Source organism: Drosophila mojavensis, unplaced genomic scaffold, assembly GCF_018153725.1.
Source record: "Drosophila mojavensis isolate 15081-1352.22 unplaced genomic scaffold, ASM1815372v1 contig_80, whole genome shotgun sequence".
Taxonomy (NCBI): Eukaryota; Metazoa; Arthropoda; class Insecta; order Diptera; family Drosophilidae; genus Drosophila; species Drosophila mojavensis.
The window spans coordinates 17,182,616-17,203,598 of record NW_025318906.1 but is presented as its reverse complement, the minus strand read 5'-3'; the positions used below and the strand labels follow the sequence as shown (position 1 = coordinate 17,203,598).

At 39.3% G+C, this 20,983-nt stretch overlaps 1 protein-coding gene across 2 annotated transcripts in view; it reads left to right on the top strand.

Moving 5' to 3' along the window:
* The window catches only part of LOC6580303, a 41,665-nt gene that overhangs the window by 18,929 nt on the left and 1,753 nt on the right, over window positions 1–20,983 (top strand). For both annotated transcript variants that reach the window (XM_044010562.1, XM_015164165.3), the window contains exon 2: window positions 7,740–7,934. In XM_044010562.1, coding sequence (XP_043866497.1) covers window positions 7,796–7,934 — 139 coding nt within the window. In that variant the 5' untranslated portion in view covers window positions 7,740–7,795. The remainder of the gene's footprint in view (window positions 1–7,739; window positions 7,935–20,983) is intronic.

Below are 20,983 nucleotides of genomic sequence, written 5' to 3'. Positions count from 1 at the left end.
TTTACTTATAACAATTTTTAGTCTATTTATATTATTTATATAATATTAATATTTATTTATATATGTTATTATTTTTATTATTTATTTATTTAGTTTTACTTTTATTAATTTGCAATTTGAATTATATTCAGCATTATTATATATTTAATATTACCCTCACTTACACAGTGTTTGCAAGTCGTCTACGTCCAGCTCTGCCCTAAAGCCTTTTATGTTATGTTATTTCCTTTTCCACCGAAGTTTGAGCGCTTTTTAGACCACATAGTTTGGCTAAGGTCGAGCGCGTGTTGTTTAAAAAAAGTTAAAAATACGGAAAAAATAAGCACAGAAATGGAAATAAATTGTAGAAATATTCGTTTTTGGGCAACTTTTTTGCAACGTTGGCGCCCATCGCCCATCGTCCGTTGCCCATTGGTCATTTTTAATTTGGCAGCAAACTTTGCCCGTGCGAGGTTTGAGCAACAACATTTTAATAATAAATATGTGCGAGCATTTGTTGTTGTTGTTGTTGTTCTCTAGTTGCTGCCGAGTTCATAAATAGACCGGAAATGTTGTAATGGACGGTCAAGGAAGTGGAAAAAGTTCCGTTCGGTTTGTAGGCAACAGCTTTGCGCATGCCAAAGTAGTTAAAGTTGTTAAAAAGAAAAGTAAATAAATTTAAATTTAAATTTGCGTGGGCTCTACAAACTCTAAGCGAAATTCGCTAATTAAACAAAGCAATTGCAGTTCGAAAATAAATTAAGTAGAGTTTTCTGTTAAAATGAAAGCTTTTCGCCAGATTCCCTCACAAATCGCTAAGCAAACTGCTAAGGCTTAGCGCCCCAAAACACGTAATCAAATTTTGTCAACAAATGGATTTCTTTGGCCTGGCACGTGACCAACGTGACCCTGGCCCAATAGGCTTCTAGCTGCTGCCTGCACGCCGAGGCATCTTCATAATTTCAACAAAAATAAAATATAAAACCATGCGCACTGCATATCAAATAGTTCTGGCATTTGTTTGCTTTTCAAAACTTCTCTATGACTGACTGACTGAGTGGCAGGCAGGCAGGCTGGCTGGCTGGCTGGCATACGGAGCGTATGCGCATTTAAATGCCAACGGGCAGCCAGTTTCGAGCAGCTGTCGAAAGTTTACACAGCCTGCCAATCAGCGCATCGATCGAGTGTTGACTGTCGAATTAAGCGCTCAACTTGCTGCCTAATTGAAATTGAATGTCTGCACACAGGTTTGCATGTATATTGTTTTTGGGCACACTGGAATGAGTGGATGAGAGGCAGATTATCATCTACTTTTAGCGTAGGTATATCTTTTGTCTGGTACATGAAATAGAATTTCATCTATGATTTAATTTATATTTATACAATTTTAAATTGTTTCAGATTTTCTATTTTTATTCGATTTATTTATAAATGTTAGTTAGTTGCTATAGTTTAGTATTATCTCTACTAAAAGTACTTTTTACACTATCAAGTTAATATACTCCTATCTTAAGCTACAGGGTATTTGCTAGCTGTGCTCATAATAAAACTCTCTCTTTCTTACTTATTTATCTGTAATTTATTCATATATTCCCTTCATTCTATTTCATTGACAATTATGGAAATGCTCAATGAACAATTTCATAATGAAATGCGTATTCATTTCATAATAATATCATATTCATTTCATAAATCATTCTTTAAACTTTTTATCGACTTTAATTATGTAAATTTTGCATTTTAAGAGTTGCTGACTTTCTGATGCCTATCGATACATTTACATACATATATCCATAAAATGTTTGTATAATTTATGGATAATTTTGACTTTGTGTGTGTGTGTGTGTGTGTGTGTGATTTACGGTCTATTTATTTAATGAGTGCGTTTAATATAAGCTGACCCGACTGAGCAATAAAGTGCGTCTGCTTAAACAAATTACTCCACATAAATTCTATTAATTGTCTCGTTGGGTTCCCCTTTTGGCCGGCGGGGCACCCGCAATACTCAGCCTTTTATGTGTCATGGATGATAAGCTGTTTAATTGTTGGCGCTTTATTCAGTTATTTATATGTCTATTATATAATAGGTACCATTTAATGCAGATTCTGTGTGTGGGCAAGTTGGAGGTAAAGAGTAACATGTCTGGATATATATTTTGTAAATAAATTTCAATACAGTCAACATATATTATTATTGGTATGTCTTTCACGGTTATCCGCAGCTGTTCTCATTTATCCATTGTTACTTTCTGCTATCTTTAGCTATCCTGAGGTATCCCTATTTAGCACGTTATTCCTAGTCAGTTATCCGCGGTTCTCCGTAGCTTCCGCGCTTATCCGCTGCTATCCGCAGCTATCCATTGTTGTCCACGATTATCCGCAGTTATCCACGGTTATCCGCTGTTATCCGCTGTTATCCGCTGTTATTCGATGTTATCCACGGTTATTTGCTGCTTACTCTAGTTATCCACGGTCTTCTCCTATTATCCCAGTTATCAATAAATGTCCTCACTTATCATCAGCTTTCACCACTTAAGGACTGACTTATTTAAATTGATTCCCAGTTGAACATGCTGTCAATTAGCTTCTATTTTTATTCAACTCCCACATATATAATAGATGACTATTTCCATCACAATACAACTCATTCGTTGCTCAGTCTCTCAAAAATATATAACATTATAAAATCACTATAGTAAGAACTGTAAGCCATTGCTTAAAAGGTGACATTCCAATTTATTTATTTATTCACTTTTAAACGCATCTCATTTGTGATATTACGTACCCTCGCACGGCCAGCTCTGATTTAATCCCAGCAGAGCTATTTAAGTTCCCGTCGCTCAATTACCTTAAGCAAAGCGAAGAACAAAAACATAAACAAAACAGAGAGTAAAAGTTCCAGCCATAAAGATTCACTTAAGGGGCGACCGACATGGACATGCTTGAAGCATGGGGCAAGAGTTTTTCTGAATTATATATATGAACTACGACAGCTCGTTGCCATTCATGCAATTTCATTATATATATATATATATATATATATATTTCATTATATATATGTATATATTAAGGTCGATAATTTTACTTAAACGAATAACTCAGCTCAATATTTATCGGAGCAACTTGTCATAGTTTTCCGAGTTTTTGTTAATTTATGAGCGGCTGAGTAGCGAAAGTGTTGCCAAGTTCAGATATTGTTTGCTGTTGTTGTTGTTTATCAATTCTATGCCCCATTTGCAGCTCTCATGAAGTTTCGCTGGCACGAATGCAATCAATAGTTGCTTCATCGACAGTTTGTTATTATTGGATTGTTATTGTCGCAGTAGCTGTGCCAATATTTGCCACGGAGCTGGCTGTGTGTCATTATAATCGAATTCCGTGAGCTGAACAACAGCTGAAGCTGTATCAAATAATAGAGTGAAACGTGGCCAAGTCTTGTTATGTATGAATTTTATTTGTATTTGGATTTACAGCACGTGCCACCGAGCCAACTAAAGTTTCAATCCGACAACTTTAAAGCGAAAAAAATGTATATAAATCAATTAAATGGAAAATGAAATGCAAATTTAATATGCAGCCGGTCTGTGGATGTAGTTGATCGCATGAGAACGTGATATGGCAAAATTATTGTAAATGCAAACTGCTCGCCAATGAAATATTCAAAATTTATCAATTGGCATTGCCACGCAACTTGTCGTGCAAGCCAGGCCGGCAGCTGGACTAAAACATGGCCATTTAGCTGATGCCTGCTGCCTGCTGCCTGCTGTGGCTGAGGGCAGCTGCTTATTTATTTAAGACTGTCATTAAGGTGCATGCACGACCGAGCATACAGTTTATGGTCTAAGGCCACGACTGTGATTTCATAGTCGTAGAATAATAACACGAACAGGAAACAGCTGCTCGATGTTTGCTGCTGCACCGCCAGCCTTTGCTCCTCCATAGCTCATTCGTTTTCATATTCTCCAGTTACTTCTGCCTGAGATAGAAGTTTAAGCAAAATCGTGCCGCGCGCAAACAAAATCACAATAAAAATGCAACGCGAGCGCCAACCACGTCTACAATTTAATTAAAGTAATAAATTGCACGTCATTTGTGCAGCCAGCCCTGTGAAATTGGCCATAAAACGAGACAGTTAGTGGGCCTGAGTAACGATTACAGGTTTAAGTCCAGTATCACCTGCCATCCTATAGGGCACAGTACACAAATAAGGCTCTATCTAGCTGGCAGTTGGCAGTTGGCAGTTGGCAGGAGGCGAGTTCGAGTAGAGGCGAAGGCTCGACTTGGCAAAGAAAGGCTTATACTTATATAAGAGATATTACATGTTGCTTTGCTCTTGGCGTGGCTCAGCGATTTAAATTGTGTTCCAGCTTAAGTCCAGCGTAGGGTGAAGTTCTGCTCGCCCAAGGTCAAAGCTTGCTCTTGCTAATTATAATTATAATTATAATTCCGCTAGCTTACAACTATATTTTTATATAATATAATATCCTGTTATTTGAAATATGCTTCCGTTTGGTATTTATATTTCTTTGGCCACAGTTTATTTACGCACAGCGGACATAAAATCGCATTTGCCAACTGCATTTTAATCAGAGTTTGTGTTTTTGTTTATGTGCGATGGCAACAGTGCTGCAAATACTGCGTATTCACGCCCACTAAAAGCAAACTTCAGAGAGAGAGAGAGAGAGAGAGAGAGAGAGAGAGAGAGAGAGAGCGAAACTAGCTGCGAGGCTGCTGCCAGAGACAGGCGCACGTTAGCTAATGAATTTTAATTATGTAAATAAGTTAACTTGGACAGAGTTGCTGGCCATTCGCCGCACTCATTCCGCGCTGCCAGTTAAGCGTGCTTATGCCCATTAAGTGGTTGCAAAAACAGCAACAAAATGTAAATGCAACAACAATAAACAAAGAAAGCTCAGCACGAGCGACAGCAGCTCCACTTGGCATCAGAATCGAATTAGATGCTGACAGCAGGAGGCGGAAGCGATTCTCTCTTCGCCCAAAAATATACTTGAACTTTAATTAGGCGTTAAATATATTTTGACGTTGATGTGTTTTGACTTTACGCACAGCAAATTGCACATACGCCACGTTGTACAGCCGGAAAAAATGTTGAAATTGGACGCTTGGGCAAAGTGAACATTACTTAGGTTTTGTATACAGTTCATTAAGTTTTTTATTTATATATATATATATTTTTTTTTTGCTTTTAATTCAAGGAAGGAGTGTACACATTCACACGTGTAAATTTGCTACCTGTGTGTCTGTGGTTATTCATTTTACTTTCCACTCGAGTGCACCGTCCCAATGGCAACTGACAACTGGCAGCACTCGGTTGCGGCTCATTTTTGCTTTCCATTTGCCAGGTTTAATGAGCCGCATGTAAAATTTATTTAATAACCTTCAGCTTTATGGCTGCCCTAAAATCGAGGCTATCAACTGGAGCGAGCTGACTGTAAAATTTCATTTGGACTCATGTAACGTGTCAGGCTTTTAGCTGTTTTTTGCATGCACTGCTTATATATTCCAAATTGACATAAATCATGTATAGAGAAAGCTCTCATCGCTCCAATTTCCAACTTGATTTCATTAGAGTGGCCCAGAGCTAATGCAATTATTTTATATTTAATTCCATTATCAAGCTATTAGGGCTGACAGCAATTCATATTTGGTATCACTCGATGCAGTGAATGTTGCATATTTATATTCATGCCCGACAGCACTTCAATTGACTTTAAATTCCTTTACAAATAGTGTAAGTTTTTTAAATTGTTTATTGGTTAACTGTCTGAGCCAGATAGTTGCATCTGGCCGCAACCAAAAAAAGAAAAAAAAAAATAGAAAAAAACAAGTAAGAAAGCTCTAGTCGAGACTGCTCGACTACGAGATCCCCTGAACCCTTGGAGCAATAGATATTTCAATAATTTTTCGCGTCTTTCAGCTTACACAAGAAACACGCACACACACACACGCACGTACGCACACACAAACATACATACACACACACGCATACACACACGCATACACACACACATACACACACAAGCACGCACGCATAAACACGCATGGGCTGCAGTGTGCGCTTACTATGAGAACTTAATTGTTTAATAACTTTTTTTATGGACGTACGATCTTCATGAAACTTTCAGATTATGATTATAACATGAATATGCATGTAATTGCCAATGCACAAGTCTCTAGTATTTGAAATACGCTTTTTACAAAAGTGATGGTGAGGGGGTGAATTTAGAGGTGGGGGGTAAATTTTAACAAAAACCGAAATTGTATAAATTGCATATAGGCATACATTAAAAATTTGGAGACTCTAGCAATAAAGGTGTAGAAGATATAATTTTATAACTGGTTTTCGATAAGGTTTTTTATCGATAAAAAAATATCGGGATGAGGTATCGATTTTTAATGATAAACTTGATATGCGCGCTGTAATTACGAACATTTAAAAAAAAATTTGAAGTCTCTAGCTCTTATATCTTCTGAAATCGACGCGTTCATACATACGGACAGACGGACAGACGGACAGACGGACGGACGGACAGACGGACAGACGGACAGACAGACGGACAGGGCCAAATCAACTCAGCTCGTCGCCCTGATCAGGAATATATATACTTTGTGGGGTCTGCCACGCTTCCTTCTCCCTGTTACATACATTTCAACAAAACCATTATACCCTGATTTCCCATTGAAAATGGGTTCAGGGTATAAAAAAACGACTGGCCATTGAATGATTTAATGGCTCGACTGGAGCACTTTGGGCAGCTGGCTGCCACTTGACAGGCAAAGCCATCAGCAAAATGTGGCCTGTATCGGCTGGCCACGCCCTGACACATGCCACCTGCCACCCACCTGGCCGGCTGCCTGACACAGTTTCACATAGCCTTGCACAATACAACACCATTTTTCAAGCCACAAAACTGTTTCTGTTTCGGCTTGCTGCTGTTGTTGCTACTACTCCTGCTGCTACTGTTGCTGCTCCTGCTGCTGCTGCTTTTAGTGATAGTGCTGGCGAAAAAGGCCTTACGTGTCAATTTATTATAACTTATTCAAGGCCAGCCATTTGGGTATCTGTTTCTGCGTGAAAAATGCCATAAAACTTGAACGCTGACCCGGCTAAAAGCCGCCACATGGAAAGCCTCAGATATCTTATATATGTATATATTGCAATTCCTTTGTGCTACACACACATAGTGATAAAGCATACAATCCAATTTATATTGAAAGCAAACTTAATAAAGAAACAATAAAAAATAGAAACTCCCCTTACGCACGCCACATTCCAGGGTATCTCCATGCACTCTAGTAAACTTTCTACAGTTGCCATTTAATGCATGGTCTCCGCCCAAAAATCCGAACACGCACACGATGTTACGCTTCAAGTATATTAGCCAAGCTGGCAGGCAGCCCAAAATATAAAGAAAAGCTCCAACAATTTGCGGGCTCAATCAGAAATCGATCGATTTTGCTGTGGGCTGTCCGCTGCTAGAAGTTAATTGCTTTGCGAAACTTGAAAGCGCAAAAGTTATTACAAGGCAAAGGAAAACACAAAAAATAAAAAAACAACAACAACAACAATAAATGCTTGGCAGAAGAAAAGCTGTCACAGAGTTTTGACAGAAACTTGTGCCGCGTCTTATTAAAATCCAACTTTTTACTTAAGTTTCACTTTAAGTATCTCTAAAGTTGTCCATAATAGATGAGACTTTTCCCTAATATCTTTTGCGATTTGATACATTTGATTGCAGCCAAAGCCGCCACAAAGATTCAAGCCGTATTTCGAGGCCACAAAGTGAGAGAAACCATGAAAAAATCGGAAACCAAAACTACAACCAACAATGGCAGCGCCTCTGCCTCTGCCCCTGCCCCTGCCTCTGCTGCTGCCGCCGAGCCGGAGCCCACCAAAGCAGAGCTCGAGGCTGAGTTCGATCCGAACGACAAAGGTAAGTGAATGCCAAAGCTGAAGTTCTTAAAGTGTGAAGGATATCTGAAGCCGACTGAGACTGCGGTATTCGTTTACAAACGGCAAATATTTACTTTGACAAAGCCACGAACTGAGAAAGCGTTGCAAGCCCAGAGAGAAATACAAATATAAAAAAATAATGAAAACTGCAGCACTCTTGTAATAGGATATGTAGGACAAGACTCAGGAAATGATAGAAAAAATGTAAACTTTGATAAAAATTTAAGAAATTTAAAACTATTTTTTTGTGTTATGAAATGGGAAAGCTTTGAAATGGGAAGTTCTTGAATATTTGAATACTGAATGAGAGCCGTAATTAAAGTGGCACAGTTTGTTCCTAGAAACTGAAAAGGGCTTAAGTAATTTAAGTACGGCTACAAAGTATGAGGAAACATTTGAAGAGCTGCGAATGAGGTAGCAAACGTAGATGATTCTGTTGAGTTATATTTGTAATGTTTTGACATGGGAAAACTTGAAAGAAGCTGGAATGAGAGAAGGAGCTGAAGCTATACAGAAATTGCTGCTATTTATTTTTTAATTTTTAATAAAAATTAAATAAATAGTTTTGATATTAAAATCAGATTATTTAGCTGCAGCTGCATTTAATTCCATTCATTAAAAATTAATTTCTATTTATTTAAAGCTCTTATCTAATAAGCAAAATTCGTCTTAAAAACAAAAAATTAATAAATAAAAATAAAACCCTTTATTTAGATTGCCATGGTTGGCCACAGTGTATAAGTGAAGCGTAGGGCACAAAAGGTTTTCTTATTACTTATGTAAATTCCATGCTCATGCTGAACATTTTCCCGAGAGACGAAATCATCGCTGCAATACTCTGCGTTGCTATCCTTTCCCTTTTACTTTCGCCGTATAGAGCCGTCGACAAGTTCAGGCATGTACAAGTGAAAAGTGAAAGCCAAAGTCAAGCCAAATATTACATAACAAATTTCCCACTGGGACGAATCTCAAGCTTCTGTCGGCACTCGAAGCTGCTCCTGGAACAGAAAATTTTACTTACCTAGACGCTTACTATTATATTAATTATTAATATAATAAATTATTCCTTACCTCATTATATTAATAATTCAGATAATAAAGAATTATTTACTGCATTATTTTAAATAAAATAAATTAGAAAAGTAAAATAGTATATATTTCTCTCTCACAGAGATTAGATATATGTATATATGATTGACTTGACATATATGTTTGTAATTTAATTTTTATTTATATTTTTTTTAATTTTTATATTCGGATCATGCTAATTGGTCAATAAACCGAGATCTGTGCAGTCTGATTGGGCTTGTTTCCATAATATATAGATTCCATATAAAAATGCAGAAATGCAATAATATTCAATAATAAATATTTACATCCAATAGAGTAGGATAGCAATTTATTGAGTATTATTTGAACAATGCATATTATAATACTATAATATTATAATTTCATAATAATAACAATACTTTGAAGCAGCTGCCAAAACAAACGAACATAAATCACAATTAATATAGTTTTCCCACAGATCTGATAGGCTCAAAATAAACTTCAAGAGCAGAAGCTCCAGCCGCAAGGCCAAAAACAATAGATAAATTAATGTAGATATCAGGCTTGGCATCATTTGTATTCATCATCAAGATGGCCCGCATGTGACATTGAGACATTAAGAATGTTTCTTATATTAGATTCCATTTCGGCTTTTCACTGACTCAAAGGGATAGTTACTTTTATCGAAACATTTTAGTCATTTGTTTTTGTTTTTTTTTTAGCACTTTTCACTTGTTGATGCGTTGCCTTGAGCTGCATAAAAGTCAGTCGAATGACTTTCACTTTTTTCGGGTAGCACTTAATTTAATGAAATGTGTCACAAGGCGAGAGCGTCTTCATTTTTCATTCATGCACAGAGCGAAAGTGAGATGCTCACGAGAGAGAGAGAGAGAGAGAGAGAGGGGAGAGACACTTGAGAACTTCATGCGCGATGCTATTTGGTCATTATTAGCCCGAGCCGTGACACAGATGCGAGTCCTTTGACTAAGTGCTATCTTGTTAACCTGCTTACACACTGCACGCTCATTAATCATGGCTACACTTGACAAAATTTCGCTGTACATAATTTGACACTTGCCCCACACGAGTTGCACTCGAGTTGGGGGCGGGCAAACATTGTTGGCAAATAAACAGCTTTACTACACGCTGCTGGCATTACAGTTTCCACAACTTTCCGGGCGTAGTGCAAACTTTCGCATTACCGTTACGCAATAAATTTTCAAGTGTAAGAAAAAATTTGTCACTTGGCAACGCACAGCAACAAAAGTTGCGTCGCAACAGCTTAAGGTTGGCCTGCGAACGACAACGACGCCCGCATGGCCATGTAAAGTTTACAGCTCCGCCCGGCCACGCCCCCATTGGGTATTTAATCGTGGCAGTGACAGATCCGCAACGCTCATAAATAACGCAACAAACTTCCAGCAACACTGGCCCATCGAACCCCAGGAGAGCCCGTGTCGACTGCCTATAAAGATCTGCTCAGGGCACATTTAACCCTGTTAAGCCCCAACACTGAACGCTTCTAGTCAGGTTGGCAGGCTGGCAGGCTGGCAGGCTGGCAGGCTGGCTGCTCATTAAAAACTTAGAGGCTGTCATCAAGGCAACGTCACACTCCACACTCAAATTCACAACTAAGCAGACAGGCAGACACCCGGACAGACGGACAGATAGACAGACAGATAGAAGGACTCGGCTCATGCCTCTGACACTGTCGCGCGCAATTGCCGCTGAGCTTAATTATGCCGCTCAACAGCACGGCAAAGGGCGCATCTCATATGCATTTCACAATGAACGGCAAAGGCTAATTAGTCGTGGCTCACAAGTCAAAGCCAGGTAAAATGCATGAGCAGACAGTTGATGTTGCATAAGAACGAGCGCAATCAGAGGCGCGTCAAGAAGGTCAGCCGGTGTGGCATGTGCTCTACTTTTCAACTTCTAGTCAACTGGAGAGTGTCACATGTCTGCTTGATGCGCTTGTCTAGCTACTTTATTCAAGAAATATACATAAATTAGAGCTAGATGGCTACAGGGGGTAGAAAGAGGTGTACGTGGATAAATATTCCAGAAAGGTAAACTGAAATGAAAGATTACTTCTGAAGAACCCGTAGAACCTTTTCAATATCTCTGGTTCTCTTGTACCATTCATGTACCATACATGTACCATTCATGTACCATACATGTACCATTCATGTACCATTCATGTACCATTCATGTACCATTCATGTACCATTCATGTACCACTCATTCACCCGATTGGGGGACTTTAAACAGCTCATTTTATTTCATTTCTTACTTATTTTTCCGGCAACGCCAAGAATCCTCAGAGTTTACATTCAAATCTTCAGCAATTGATATATCAAAGTTTTCTCCACTCAGCTCAACACCCTTAGAAAGTTCTTGGTTTTTCATTAACAATTGCAGCAAATCTCAACTTTTTCAATTTAAAGATTCGTTTACTATCAACTTTTGTGTTTCTCTCTATTTTCCCTTTTTGTTTTATATTATTTCTCTCTGCTGAGTTGCAGCACATAAATTCCGTTTACATTTTCACCCAACTGCAGCTACACTTCCCTTCGGTTTACAGCCAACAACAATTTCACACCTGCTTTGCACCTGCTGCAATGCAACCGCACCCACGCCAGCCGACAGTTAGAACTTCATCATTATTCAGAGTTGGCAGCAGCAGGAAAAACAGCAACAGCAACAACAACAACAATGGACTAGCAGCTGGTTTTTGGCCTAGTTTTAAAATGTGCAGCGAACAACGATAATAAACAAGCAGCCACAACAACAACACGAACAACAACAACAACAGCAACAATAGTCAGAAGATTGGGTCCGAAGCAAATTATATAGCCCGTGTTTGGCTTAGGCGAATGCAACAAAGCTTTGCGGCCGGGCATATACAAATACAGATACACACACACACATATACTCGCAGACACTCACACACCCAAATATTGAAAGCCAAAGGGGTTTTAAAGGATATTTTCTTGTTACATTCGTATATTTGGCCAAATATTGCGGCTTTGGCGTGTTTTCCTTTTCTGGTATTTCGAGCATTTGCTTTGTGCATAAAACACATTCATTAGGCCAAAGCACAAACACACACACCAACACACACACACATTACGCAGCCAAACGCATGGAGCATTTGGCCTAATGCCTTCGAAGGTCGTACTCTGCCGTTGTCTGCCAATTTGTTTTTGCGGCCAGGCCAGGCCGATTGCAGTTTTGACCTCATTTCACTTGCATAATCATTGCTCACTAATTGTTGTTTACTACAGGCAAAGTTCTGTGATGTTAAATGCCATTTGAGCTCTAGTCCCCTGCCAATTGTGCTGCACATGGTTAACTATGACAACTTGGTGTGTTTGCCTGTTATGATAGCCAAGTAAATATTGGTTGGCCAATAAAGCAAGAGCACACAGCATATTTCATTTAACATCAAAGGCTAATAGCACGAATAATTAAACACAATAATTTGTGCTTCAAGCAACTTCCCCTCAATTTCTAAGCCATTTCATATGACATTTATTATAAATTATAAGCTTGATTAAGGCTGGTCAATTATGTATGAATGTGGCTTAAATGGGTTTAGTGAGAGAGAATCATCTATGTTAAGTCGCATTCATTTATTATGGAATTTTAAACAGAATAAAATTTATGAAAATTGTATTTAAATAGATAGTAATAAATTCTAAAGGTGTTTTAAAATATTGGACTTTTGACTTAGAAAATATGAATTCCAAACTAGTCCTCAGAATATAAATTTTGAAATACTGCTTAAAGAGACCAACTTTATACTTAGTCATATTATTTATGGAATTTCCAAGAATGTTGGAAAAAACCCTAATCAAATGATATCACAAAGAAAAGCCTAAAAAGCATGTACATTAATTCCACTCAACAACAAAATTCTTTTAGTATGATCCAGTACTCATTTATGGTATCGATAGCTCACGTCTATGAAACCTGCACCATTTTGAGAATTACCCAGAAAGGCATTTAACATTTGTTTATGGTGTCTCGGCTGTCACGCATGAATCTCGTTCGGTCGACAGTTGGCATGCGGTGCGTGTTTTGCCGGATGTCGACAGTAACAACAATAGCAGCAAAAAAAAAAAAAAAAAAAAAGGAAAACATCTGCGATAAAGCCCCGGCGCAACGCGCTTTTTCTAATTGGATTTTCGGCTTTAAGCGCAGTTGTAATTTCATTTACACCACAACAAGCATAGCCACAGGGCGAGACATTTAAGTACAATGTTAAGTGTGTGTTTGTGATTGTGTGTGCGTGGATGTTGTAGCTCTCGTTAGTCTTGTTGCTTATTCACAGCTGTGTGCCGCAAGCAGCCAGCACAAACAAAAGGCGGAAAACGGAAAACACGCGCTATAATGCGGCGTATAAAGACAACACCAGCAAAAAAATAAAATAAAACAAGTGAAACAATTGCAAGCGGGCGGTTTGGATTTGACAATACTCGTTCTTATTGGAAGAAGGGTGAACATGTTTAATTCAATTGTGAGTGAATGAGAAGTGAGTGTGAGCAGCGATATTTAGAGGTCTTAGCTTTGAAATTGTAAAAGATATATTTGGATTGAGCCTTGAAAGGGTGCTGATGCATAAAGCTGATTGATAGATTAACAGTGTTGTAGATGGGTAGAAAACAACAAATTTGAAGATAAATAAGAGTGTTCATTCAATATTTGCCTTTGCCAATACGCATATATATCAGAATAGAAAAATATAAATAAATATAGGAATATATCCAGGCCAATAGCATTCAATACATTTACCATTCTGCTAACATTGCCATCACTATGCTGTTAACATTTTCATATCTAGCTTTAACAGTCCTGTGGTGGTTAGCTAGACTAAGTAGTTGTCTCACTCTAGCACATGAAATCAAAGGGTTAAGTCGATTCTAGTGTGCTGCATGAAAACAAACAGTAAAGCAATAAAGCAAAAGCAACGCATATTTTTAACAAATTAAAGAGAGTGAGGCTGTTCACACAAAACACAAACAAATATACCCTTCTGACCACCTGCACGAGTATAACAAAATAAAGAGAGCAAGGAGCACAAAACGAACAACAACCGAAACGACATGGAACACGCAATAAGCAGCATGAACCAAACACATTTTGGACGCTGAATTGGCGCTTTTTTTTGTTGCCCACGCTGACACCCATAAACACACACACACTCACGCACACACACACACATGTGTCCCTTGACTTAGGCTCAGGTGCGACGCAAATGCTTGCAGCCTAAAAATAAATGCGAACAAACAACATTTCGTTGTCGGTCCGTAAATTTACAGTGCACAGTGGGTACAAAAAATAATGCCACAGATAAGCATGCGAGTGTGCCTGTGTGTGTGTGTGTGTGTGTGAGTCTGCCTTTTCCTGTGACTGCAAAACAGTTTTGTTTTGTATTTATTTAGTAGCCACTAAACGGTTGGCAAAACTTCTTGGCTCTGTCGCCTAGTCGCCATTTTAAATATTTTAGCAACTTGCCACCTCTTCTTCTTCTTCTTCAGCTTCTTGGAGTTGGGTTTCGCCCACCCACATAGATAAACGAGTTTATTGTTGACTTGAAAATTGTACTTTGTAAATATTTAATTGCGGCTTCAATACTTAAGTCTCTTATTTGTTTAGTTGCCAGCCAAATGGGAGCTCGGCTTGTTTACCTGCCTGCCGTGTTTTCGATGGGTTAGCCAAAGTTGGCCTCAAGCCATTTTATAGTCCGTTAAGCTCGAAATTGCTTTGGACCGAGTCATTTTAAATGTTAACTCAAACAGCCATTATAAATTAATTTGCAGTAAATTTAAGCCGAATGCTAATCGCTAGATGATTGCAATTTAATTGTAATAAATTATAAATCCTTTTTTGTAGACTTTACCTGACTTTACCCAATATTATCTCGTTAATCTAGTTGAATACGTCTCGATCATAAATTTGCCGTTAATCTTTAAGCCAGTGCTGAATTATGGCTGCGATTCATTTGAAGCACCGCCGACTTTTAATTAGTTTGCCAAGCCACAGCATCGACCCAAAAGAGCTACCCCAACGCGTTCCCCTCCCCACACCATGTGTGGTGCAGCATTCCCCATAAGCCGCTTTTGTACGCCTGGCTTTATATTAATTAAAGTTTTTTGTTTGATTTGCTGTGGCCATAATACGCACATGGATTTGTGGGTTAGCCAGCCGCTCGACGATACAAATCACCGATGAGACTGTGGGCGAATATTGCTCGGTTGTTGGCTTAAATGCGATTACCACAAGAGAATTTATGCTTGTTTGAAGTTTAATTAGTCGCACGCTCAAATTTATATGAATAATTGGAATTCATTAATGCCAAGCTGTGAACTTGTTTCGATCATTTGTTTGGGCCACACTGCGTATGCGCAATTATCTTTGGTTATCCTTGGTTAGCCCAACTGTCAGCCAAGACTTATGGCCTTATGCAAATGCAAAGGCCATTTCGCTGGCCAATGAATCCTCTTCGGCGAACCACAAGACTTAGTTAACGGAAATTGAAAAATGGGCTTAGTTTGAGCGTCTCAGAATGCGAGCTCTGGGCCACCGCAAAGCTCGGGCAAAGTGAAAAAAAGGTCAAGCTGCGGCGAAGCATAACGAAGGCATTTTCTCTGTTTGGAGTGTGGTCACAAAAACTTTGGCAAGCAATTGGTATTTTTTTCCTTTCGTTGCCAGCTCTTTGTCTTGGCTCAATTTTTCACAATTTGTCATCTTTGCAGGTGCCGTGAAATAGGTATCAAAAAGGAATAAATAAGTACCATAAATATGAAAAGGCGAATTTATTTAATCATTCAGGAAGTCAGTTGAGCACATTGGCTGTGTTTAAAACCCACCCGGCTGTATAGCCATGTTTGTCCATTCGCCAGTCTCCATGTAGCTAAAGAATGAATATTTGAAATACTCGCATATATTGATGAGTTGCTAAAGTCTGCAGATTTATCTCCATTAATATTTATCCATTATTTATTTTAAATTTTTTCGCATATCATTTCGCACAAAAAAAAAAAAAAAAAAAATCTCAACAATTACGATATTTAAATTCTCAACATTTTCTGCTTTTTATGGTAAATTTATTCACCACAAAAAGTTTAACTCAAGCTGAAGCCGAGATGAGAGTGTAAATTCTGGGTTTTTTTTTTCCTTTTTTTTTTTTGGTCTCTGCTTTAGCAATGTCAAGGAAGTGTCAACGAGAGCATTACATCCTGTGCAGCTGCCTAAAATGGAGTCGTTTACTGTTCTCTATGCTGCATATGTGTGCGTGTGTGTGTGCGTGCGTGTTGGTTTTTGTCGCCTGTGGGCACGTGTGGCAAGAAGTAATTAAAATTCAGATTTATGACAAAGACTTAACAAAGTTATTATGGCAGCTAGCCGAGACTGAGGGAGTGAGAGGACGAGTGTGTGTGTGAGTGAGTGAGGTGCAGATGATTATTAAGTACAACATGCTCGGCAAGGACAGCAGCCGCACAGCCACTTAGCCTGTCATTATGTGGGACACTTGGCAGTCAGTCAGGGCGGGGTATAACAATTCTGACAATTCGGACACGCGTAATGCCTTTAAGTATGCACATATATATACATAGATATTTATATATGGACAAAGCAGTTGGACATTGAGGTCATTCGGTTAAATGGCAGCTGGGGCTCATGTCAATTTGTGTATATCATAAATATTGCCCGATTGGCCAGAAGCGCTGGCTCATTACTGTTAATAGAGCATTCATAATTCGTTGCGCCTGGTCTGGCGAAATATTATCTACTTCATTATGCTCGCATATTATGCACGTGTGTGTGCTCGCTATGTATATGACACAATTACTTAGCACACGTCACAGATTTTCACTTTTGTTAATGCCACCCACGGCGACCCACACAGAGACACGCCCATACACACACACACACACGCAGACATGTGTGCGCCATTCATGCATTTGCATTGTTTTATTTTTAATATAAAATTTGCATTGTTTTTGTTGCGCAGTGTTGCGGAATGTGGGTCAAGAGCATTGAATGCCACACAGAAGTGCCAACACATGACCAAGAGCCGTTGGTTTTGTTGCAGCCACGCTTGCAACCCGTAAGCACTCTCAATAATACCAATAATCATTGTAGCCAAGGACAGCGGCATGAGCAAAAAAAAATGGAGAGAAAATCGCACACACGTCGTATGATTGATTGCTTTTGTGCATTGGGCAGTCTGTGATGAAATCTCAAAAAAAAAAGGTCAGAAAAGCTACGAAGACTATTTGATGCGCCATCAACAAGCCGGAGAGCCAAAATATGATTACGATAGAGTCAAATGGAGGCAAACGTATTATTTTGATGAATAGTTGAGCATTGCAGAATGAGAGAAAATACGGCTTACCTGCCTGCCCAATCAGCTAATTGAGTTCGTGAAGGTAAATCAATAATGTGCATGCTCCAGAGACACAAAGTTGGACTCATTCTAAAACTTTGCTCTGGGCAGGGCCATCAAATGTTTATTGAGGTGGACTTTTACTGCTGGCAGTCTGGCATAGTTTTAATTGACAGTCGTTTCCAAGTGCCAGTGGACATGACGGCAAGTCTTAAGCTCTGCTGATAGTCACTCAATCAGCCTCAGACAGCGTTTGGCTAGCGAGCGTTGCTCATGCAAATCTCTGGTCAAACATCAAATTTGCAGTTTCGCCTTTGTCTCTCCCTCTCTCTCTCTCACTCTCTCTCACTCTCCCGCTCTCGCTCTCAGGTACGCAAACTCAATTTATATGCAGCTGGAGCAGAGACGACAGCACACATGTGCATGCTCAGATTTAAGACAGTGTTCAACACTGGCTATGGCCGTGTCCTGTGACAGGACACGCTCGGTACGTGCGCAAATACCAAAAATGTGTGTGTGTGTGACAGCCGCGCAGATACATCCATAGTCGAATCCCTTGCCATAGCGTCACAGGCACGAAAAGGGCTAATTTCAGTACTTGAAAACTATTCTGACTTCGTTTCGCACAGCTGAATGTGAGATAGTCAGGAATAAAAAAAGAATCTAGTTAAAACTTGGCAAATACGTAACTTTTTTTATAAAATAATTTGAAGATAACACCTCAGAGCATACGTGGGCTTAAGTTATGCAGAGCAGCAACAGTGGCAGCAGCAGCAGCAGTGGCAGGGGCAGAGGCAGCGGCAGTGGCAGAGGCAGAGGCAGTGGCAGCTGCACGAATGTCATGCATATTCAGAAGCTGAAGCACATGAGCTGCCGCCTCTCCGCCTGCCGCTGGCCTGTAAATGATGTCACAGCTGCGGCCCTTCGGCTTGGCTGGCTATTTGCACGTCTTGGGCTTATTTTAAATATTTTATAAATAAACACAAATGCAGCACAACCTGACGCGGCACGTGACTCTGGAGCCGGGCACGTGGCCAGCACTGCGTATGCGTAATTCCACAACATTTACGGCCCGTGCTGCCATGACTCAGCCACAATTAGCAGCAGTCGCTCCTTAACGCATTAGCGTTAGCAAGAAATGAAAGTCCAGTAGCCAATTTAGTTTTTGCGCTTAATTGCGTTTAACTTTGTCATGTGCAAGTCCTTGAGTCCTTGCCGCTCAAGGGCAGCCAGAGGAGCTTCGAAAATTCAGCACTTTTTTGCTCAAAATCCCAACGAGCAGCAGCTAAATGTAATCAAAACATTTTAAATGAGAATTTTGTAATATTTGCATAAACTCAAGAAGCTACAAAGAGAACGTAATGGAAATAAGCTAGAGATTGCAGGCGCAGGCAGCTCTGGACCTGGGCAGGCGTTACTTGCAGCTAAGAAATGATTACAGTCATGAGCAGGACAAGATGAATTTTGCATGAGCGCTAAATCATTTTGTAGTAAACGAAATGAATGCAAATCTGACGCGACACGAATGTCTCTCTGTGCCTGCATCATTGGGCTGCAGGAAAAATTTAAGAGAGAGAGAGAAAAAAATAGAAATGCTGTACATACGGGCGGAGCAACGGAATGAAATTTATTTTGCTGCTGCAGCTGACAGTTGGAACACAAAGCGTGCCTGGGAATTATTTTACAAAGGAATTATTTTACAAATTTATGTGTATGCAATTTATTGTAGTTAAATATGAAATAATGCTATTGGCAAGGCCCAAATTGCGCTTGGCTTAAAATGTTGGCAACAGACGAAAGCTGAAGAACTGAAAGAGATTTTTAGGTTGAACTCAGGCAGGAGTGTATACACAATTCAAATTGAAGCAATTTCGATTTTTAATAGGCATTCGTTAGTTGTTTCCATTTAAAAGGTTGGAGGTTAGGCGATGGCTTCAGCAGGACATGTATTAAAAGTCAGCCTCAGACAGGAATTGGTCAGCGAAGCATAGTTCATGCAAATCTCAGGCCAAACATCAGATTTACTATTTCTCTCTCTCTCTCTCTATCTCTGTGGCCAAAGCCATTTCTCAGCAAGCATTGCTCATGCAAATCTGAGGTCAAACATTTAATATGCAGTTCCATTTCTCTCTCTCTCTCTCTCTCTTACACTCTCTCTCTCTTTCCCACTCTCCCTGCACTCACTGCAATTGCTCAGCGAACATTTTTCATGCTAATCTCTGACTAAAAATCATTGTTCTCTCTCGCTCGCACTCTTGTTCTGTCTCTCTTTGGCCTTACGTATAAGATCCAGTCGGTCCAAGCACAAACACAAAATATATTGCGCAACCAAATTCAAATTCAATCACTCTAGTATTTCTATAAAATATCAACAATTTTAATTTTCTAGTGGAAATACCAAGATTTAGCTCATGTAAGCAAAAACCAAATAAATTGTCAAAGACAAAAACCAAAATTAGATTATTTTATCAACTACGATTAAAGGCTTTATTCGAGAGACGTTAATGCACACACATAAAATATTAAGTCTCACATAAATGATTTTGCATTTTAGCAATTCAAAATGCATTATGCATTTGTCTATCACAGTCGCCCTTAGGTGACTCGAGTAAATCTGCTGTCAGACTAAGACTTGATTTGAGCCAAGTAAAAATCTGTTCCTCCCATCGCCTAACTGCCATCAACTGCTGCTGCTGCACAGCCATTTAGCTCATATTAAATCGCATCACACGTAACCCACGGCTGCCTCGCCTGTTGGGCTGCAGTTGGGCAACTCGACACAGTTAATTGCTAATTAGCCCGGGGCGTCGTTGCGAAAATGAATAAGCTCATTTGGCAGCGCTGCATCCGTCAGGCATCTTTATCAAATAAAAAAAATATAGTGAAGCACGTAAACTGACTCCGACCGAGCCAGCAACCACATTCACACGCAGAGCCCTGCAAATGCAGAGCTTAATTTGCTGTCCGACTTTTTTTTTCGTTTTTTTTTTTTTTTTTTTTTTTTGCATTAAATATGCAATCAACATGCGACGGAGTGCACAACTTTCACTCTCGTCCCCTTTGGGGCAGCGTCGACGCGAACACATTGCGTATACGTAATGCGATTAGCCTAACCGCGCTTACAGCCATGGCAGCCATATCTCTGTCTAGTTCTGAATAGCGCTTAGGGAGCTGTTCGTTTTGATTGCGTGCTTCTTCTTCTCTTTTTGCGTGTGTTTATGTATTTGGGAATATTCGAAATTTATGACCAGCGTGGACCAGAGGGGAATTGGATACGCAGCATCATTTGTTTGTATTTGTGTTTGCCCCCTAAGATTCTGACAAATGGCAATTTGACATAGGTTTGTCTGATATTAAGTTAAACTAGATGAACTGGGTGTTAAATGCGTTTTCAATTGAATTTGAATTTGGTTGAATTTACTATGGGAGTTTCGATACAAGCGAACTGATATGAGATAAGGGGAGCTTGATTATAAGCTAAATAATTAAGTATAAGTATAGCTAAATAAAATCTGAATAAAAATTGCTGCAAATGGAAAAAAAACATCTGTTCAATTCGCGAAACTTTTCAAACAGACCTCGCA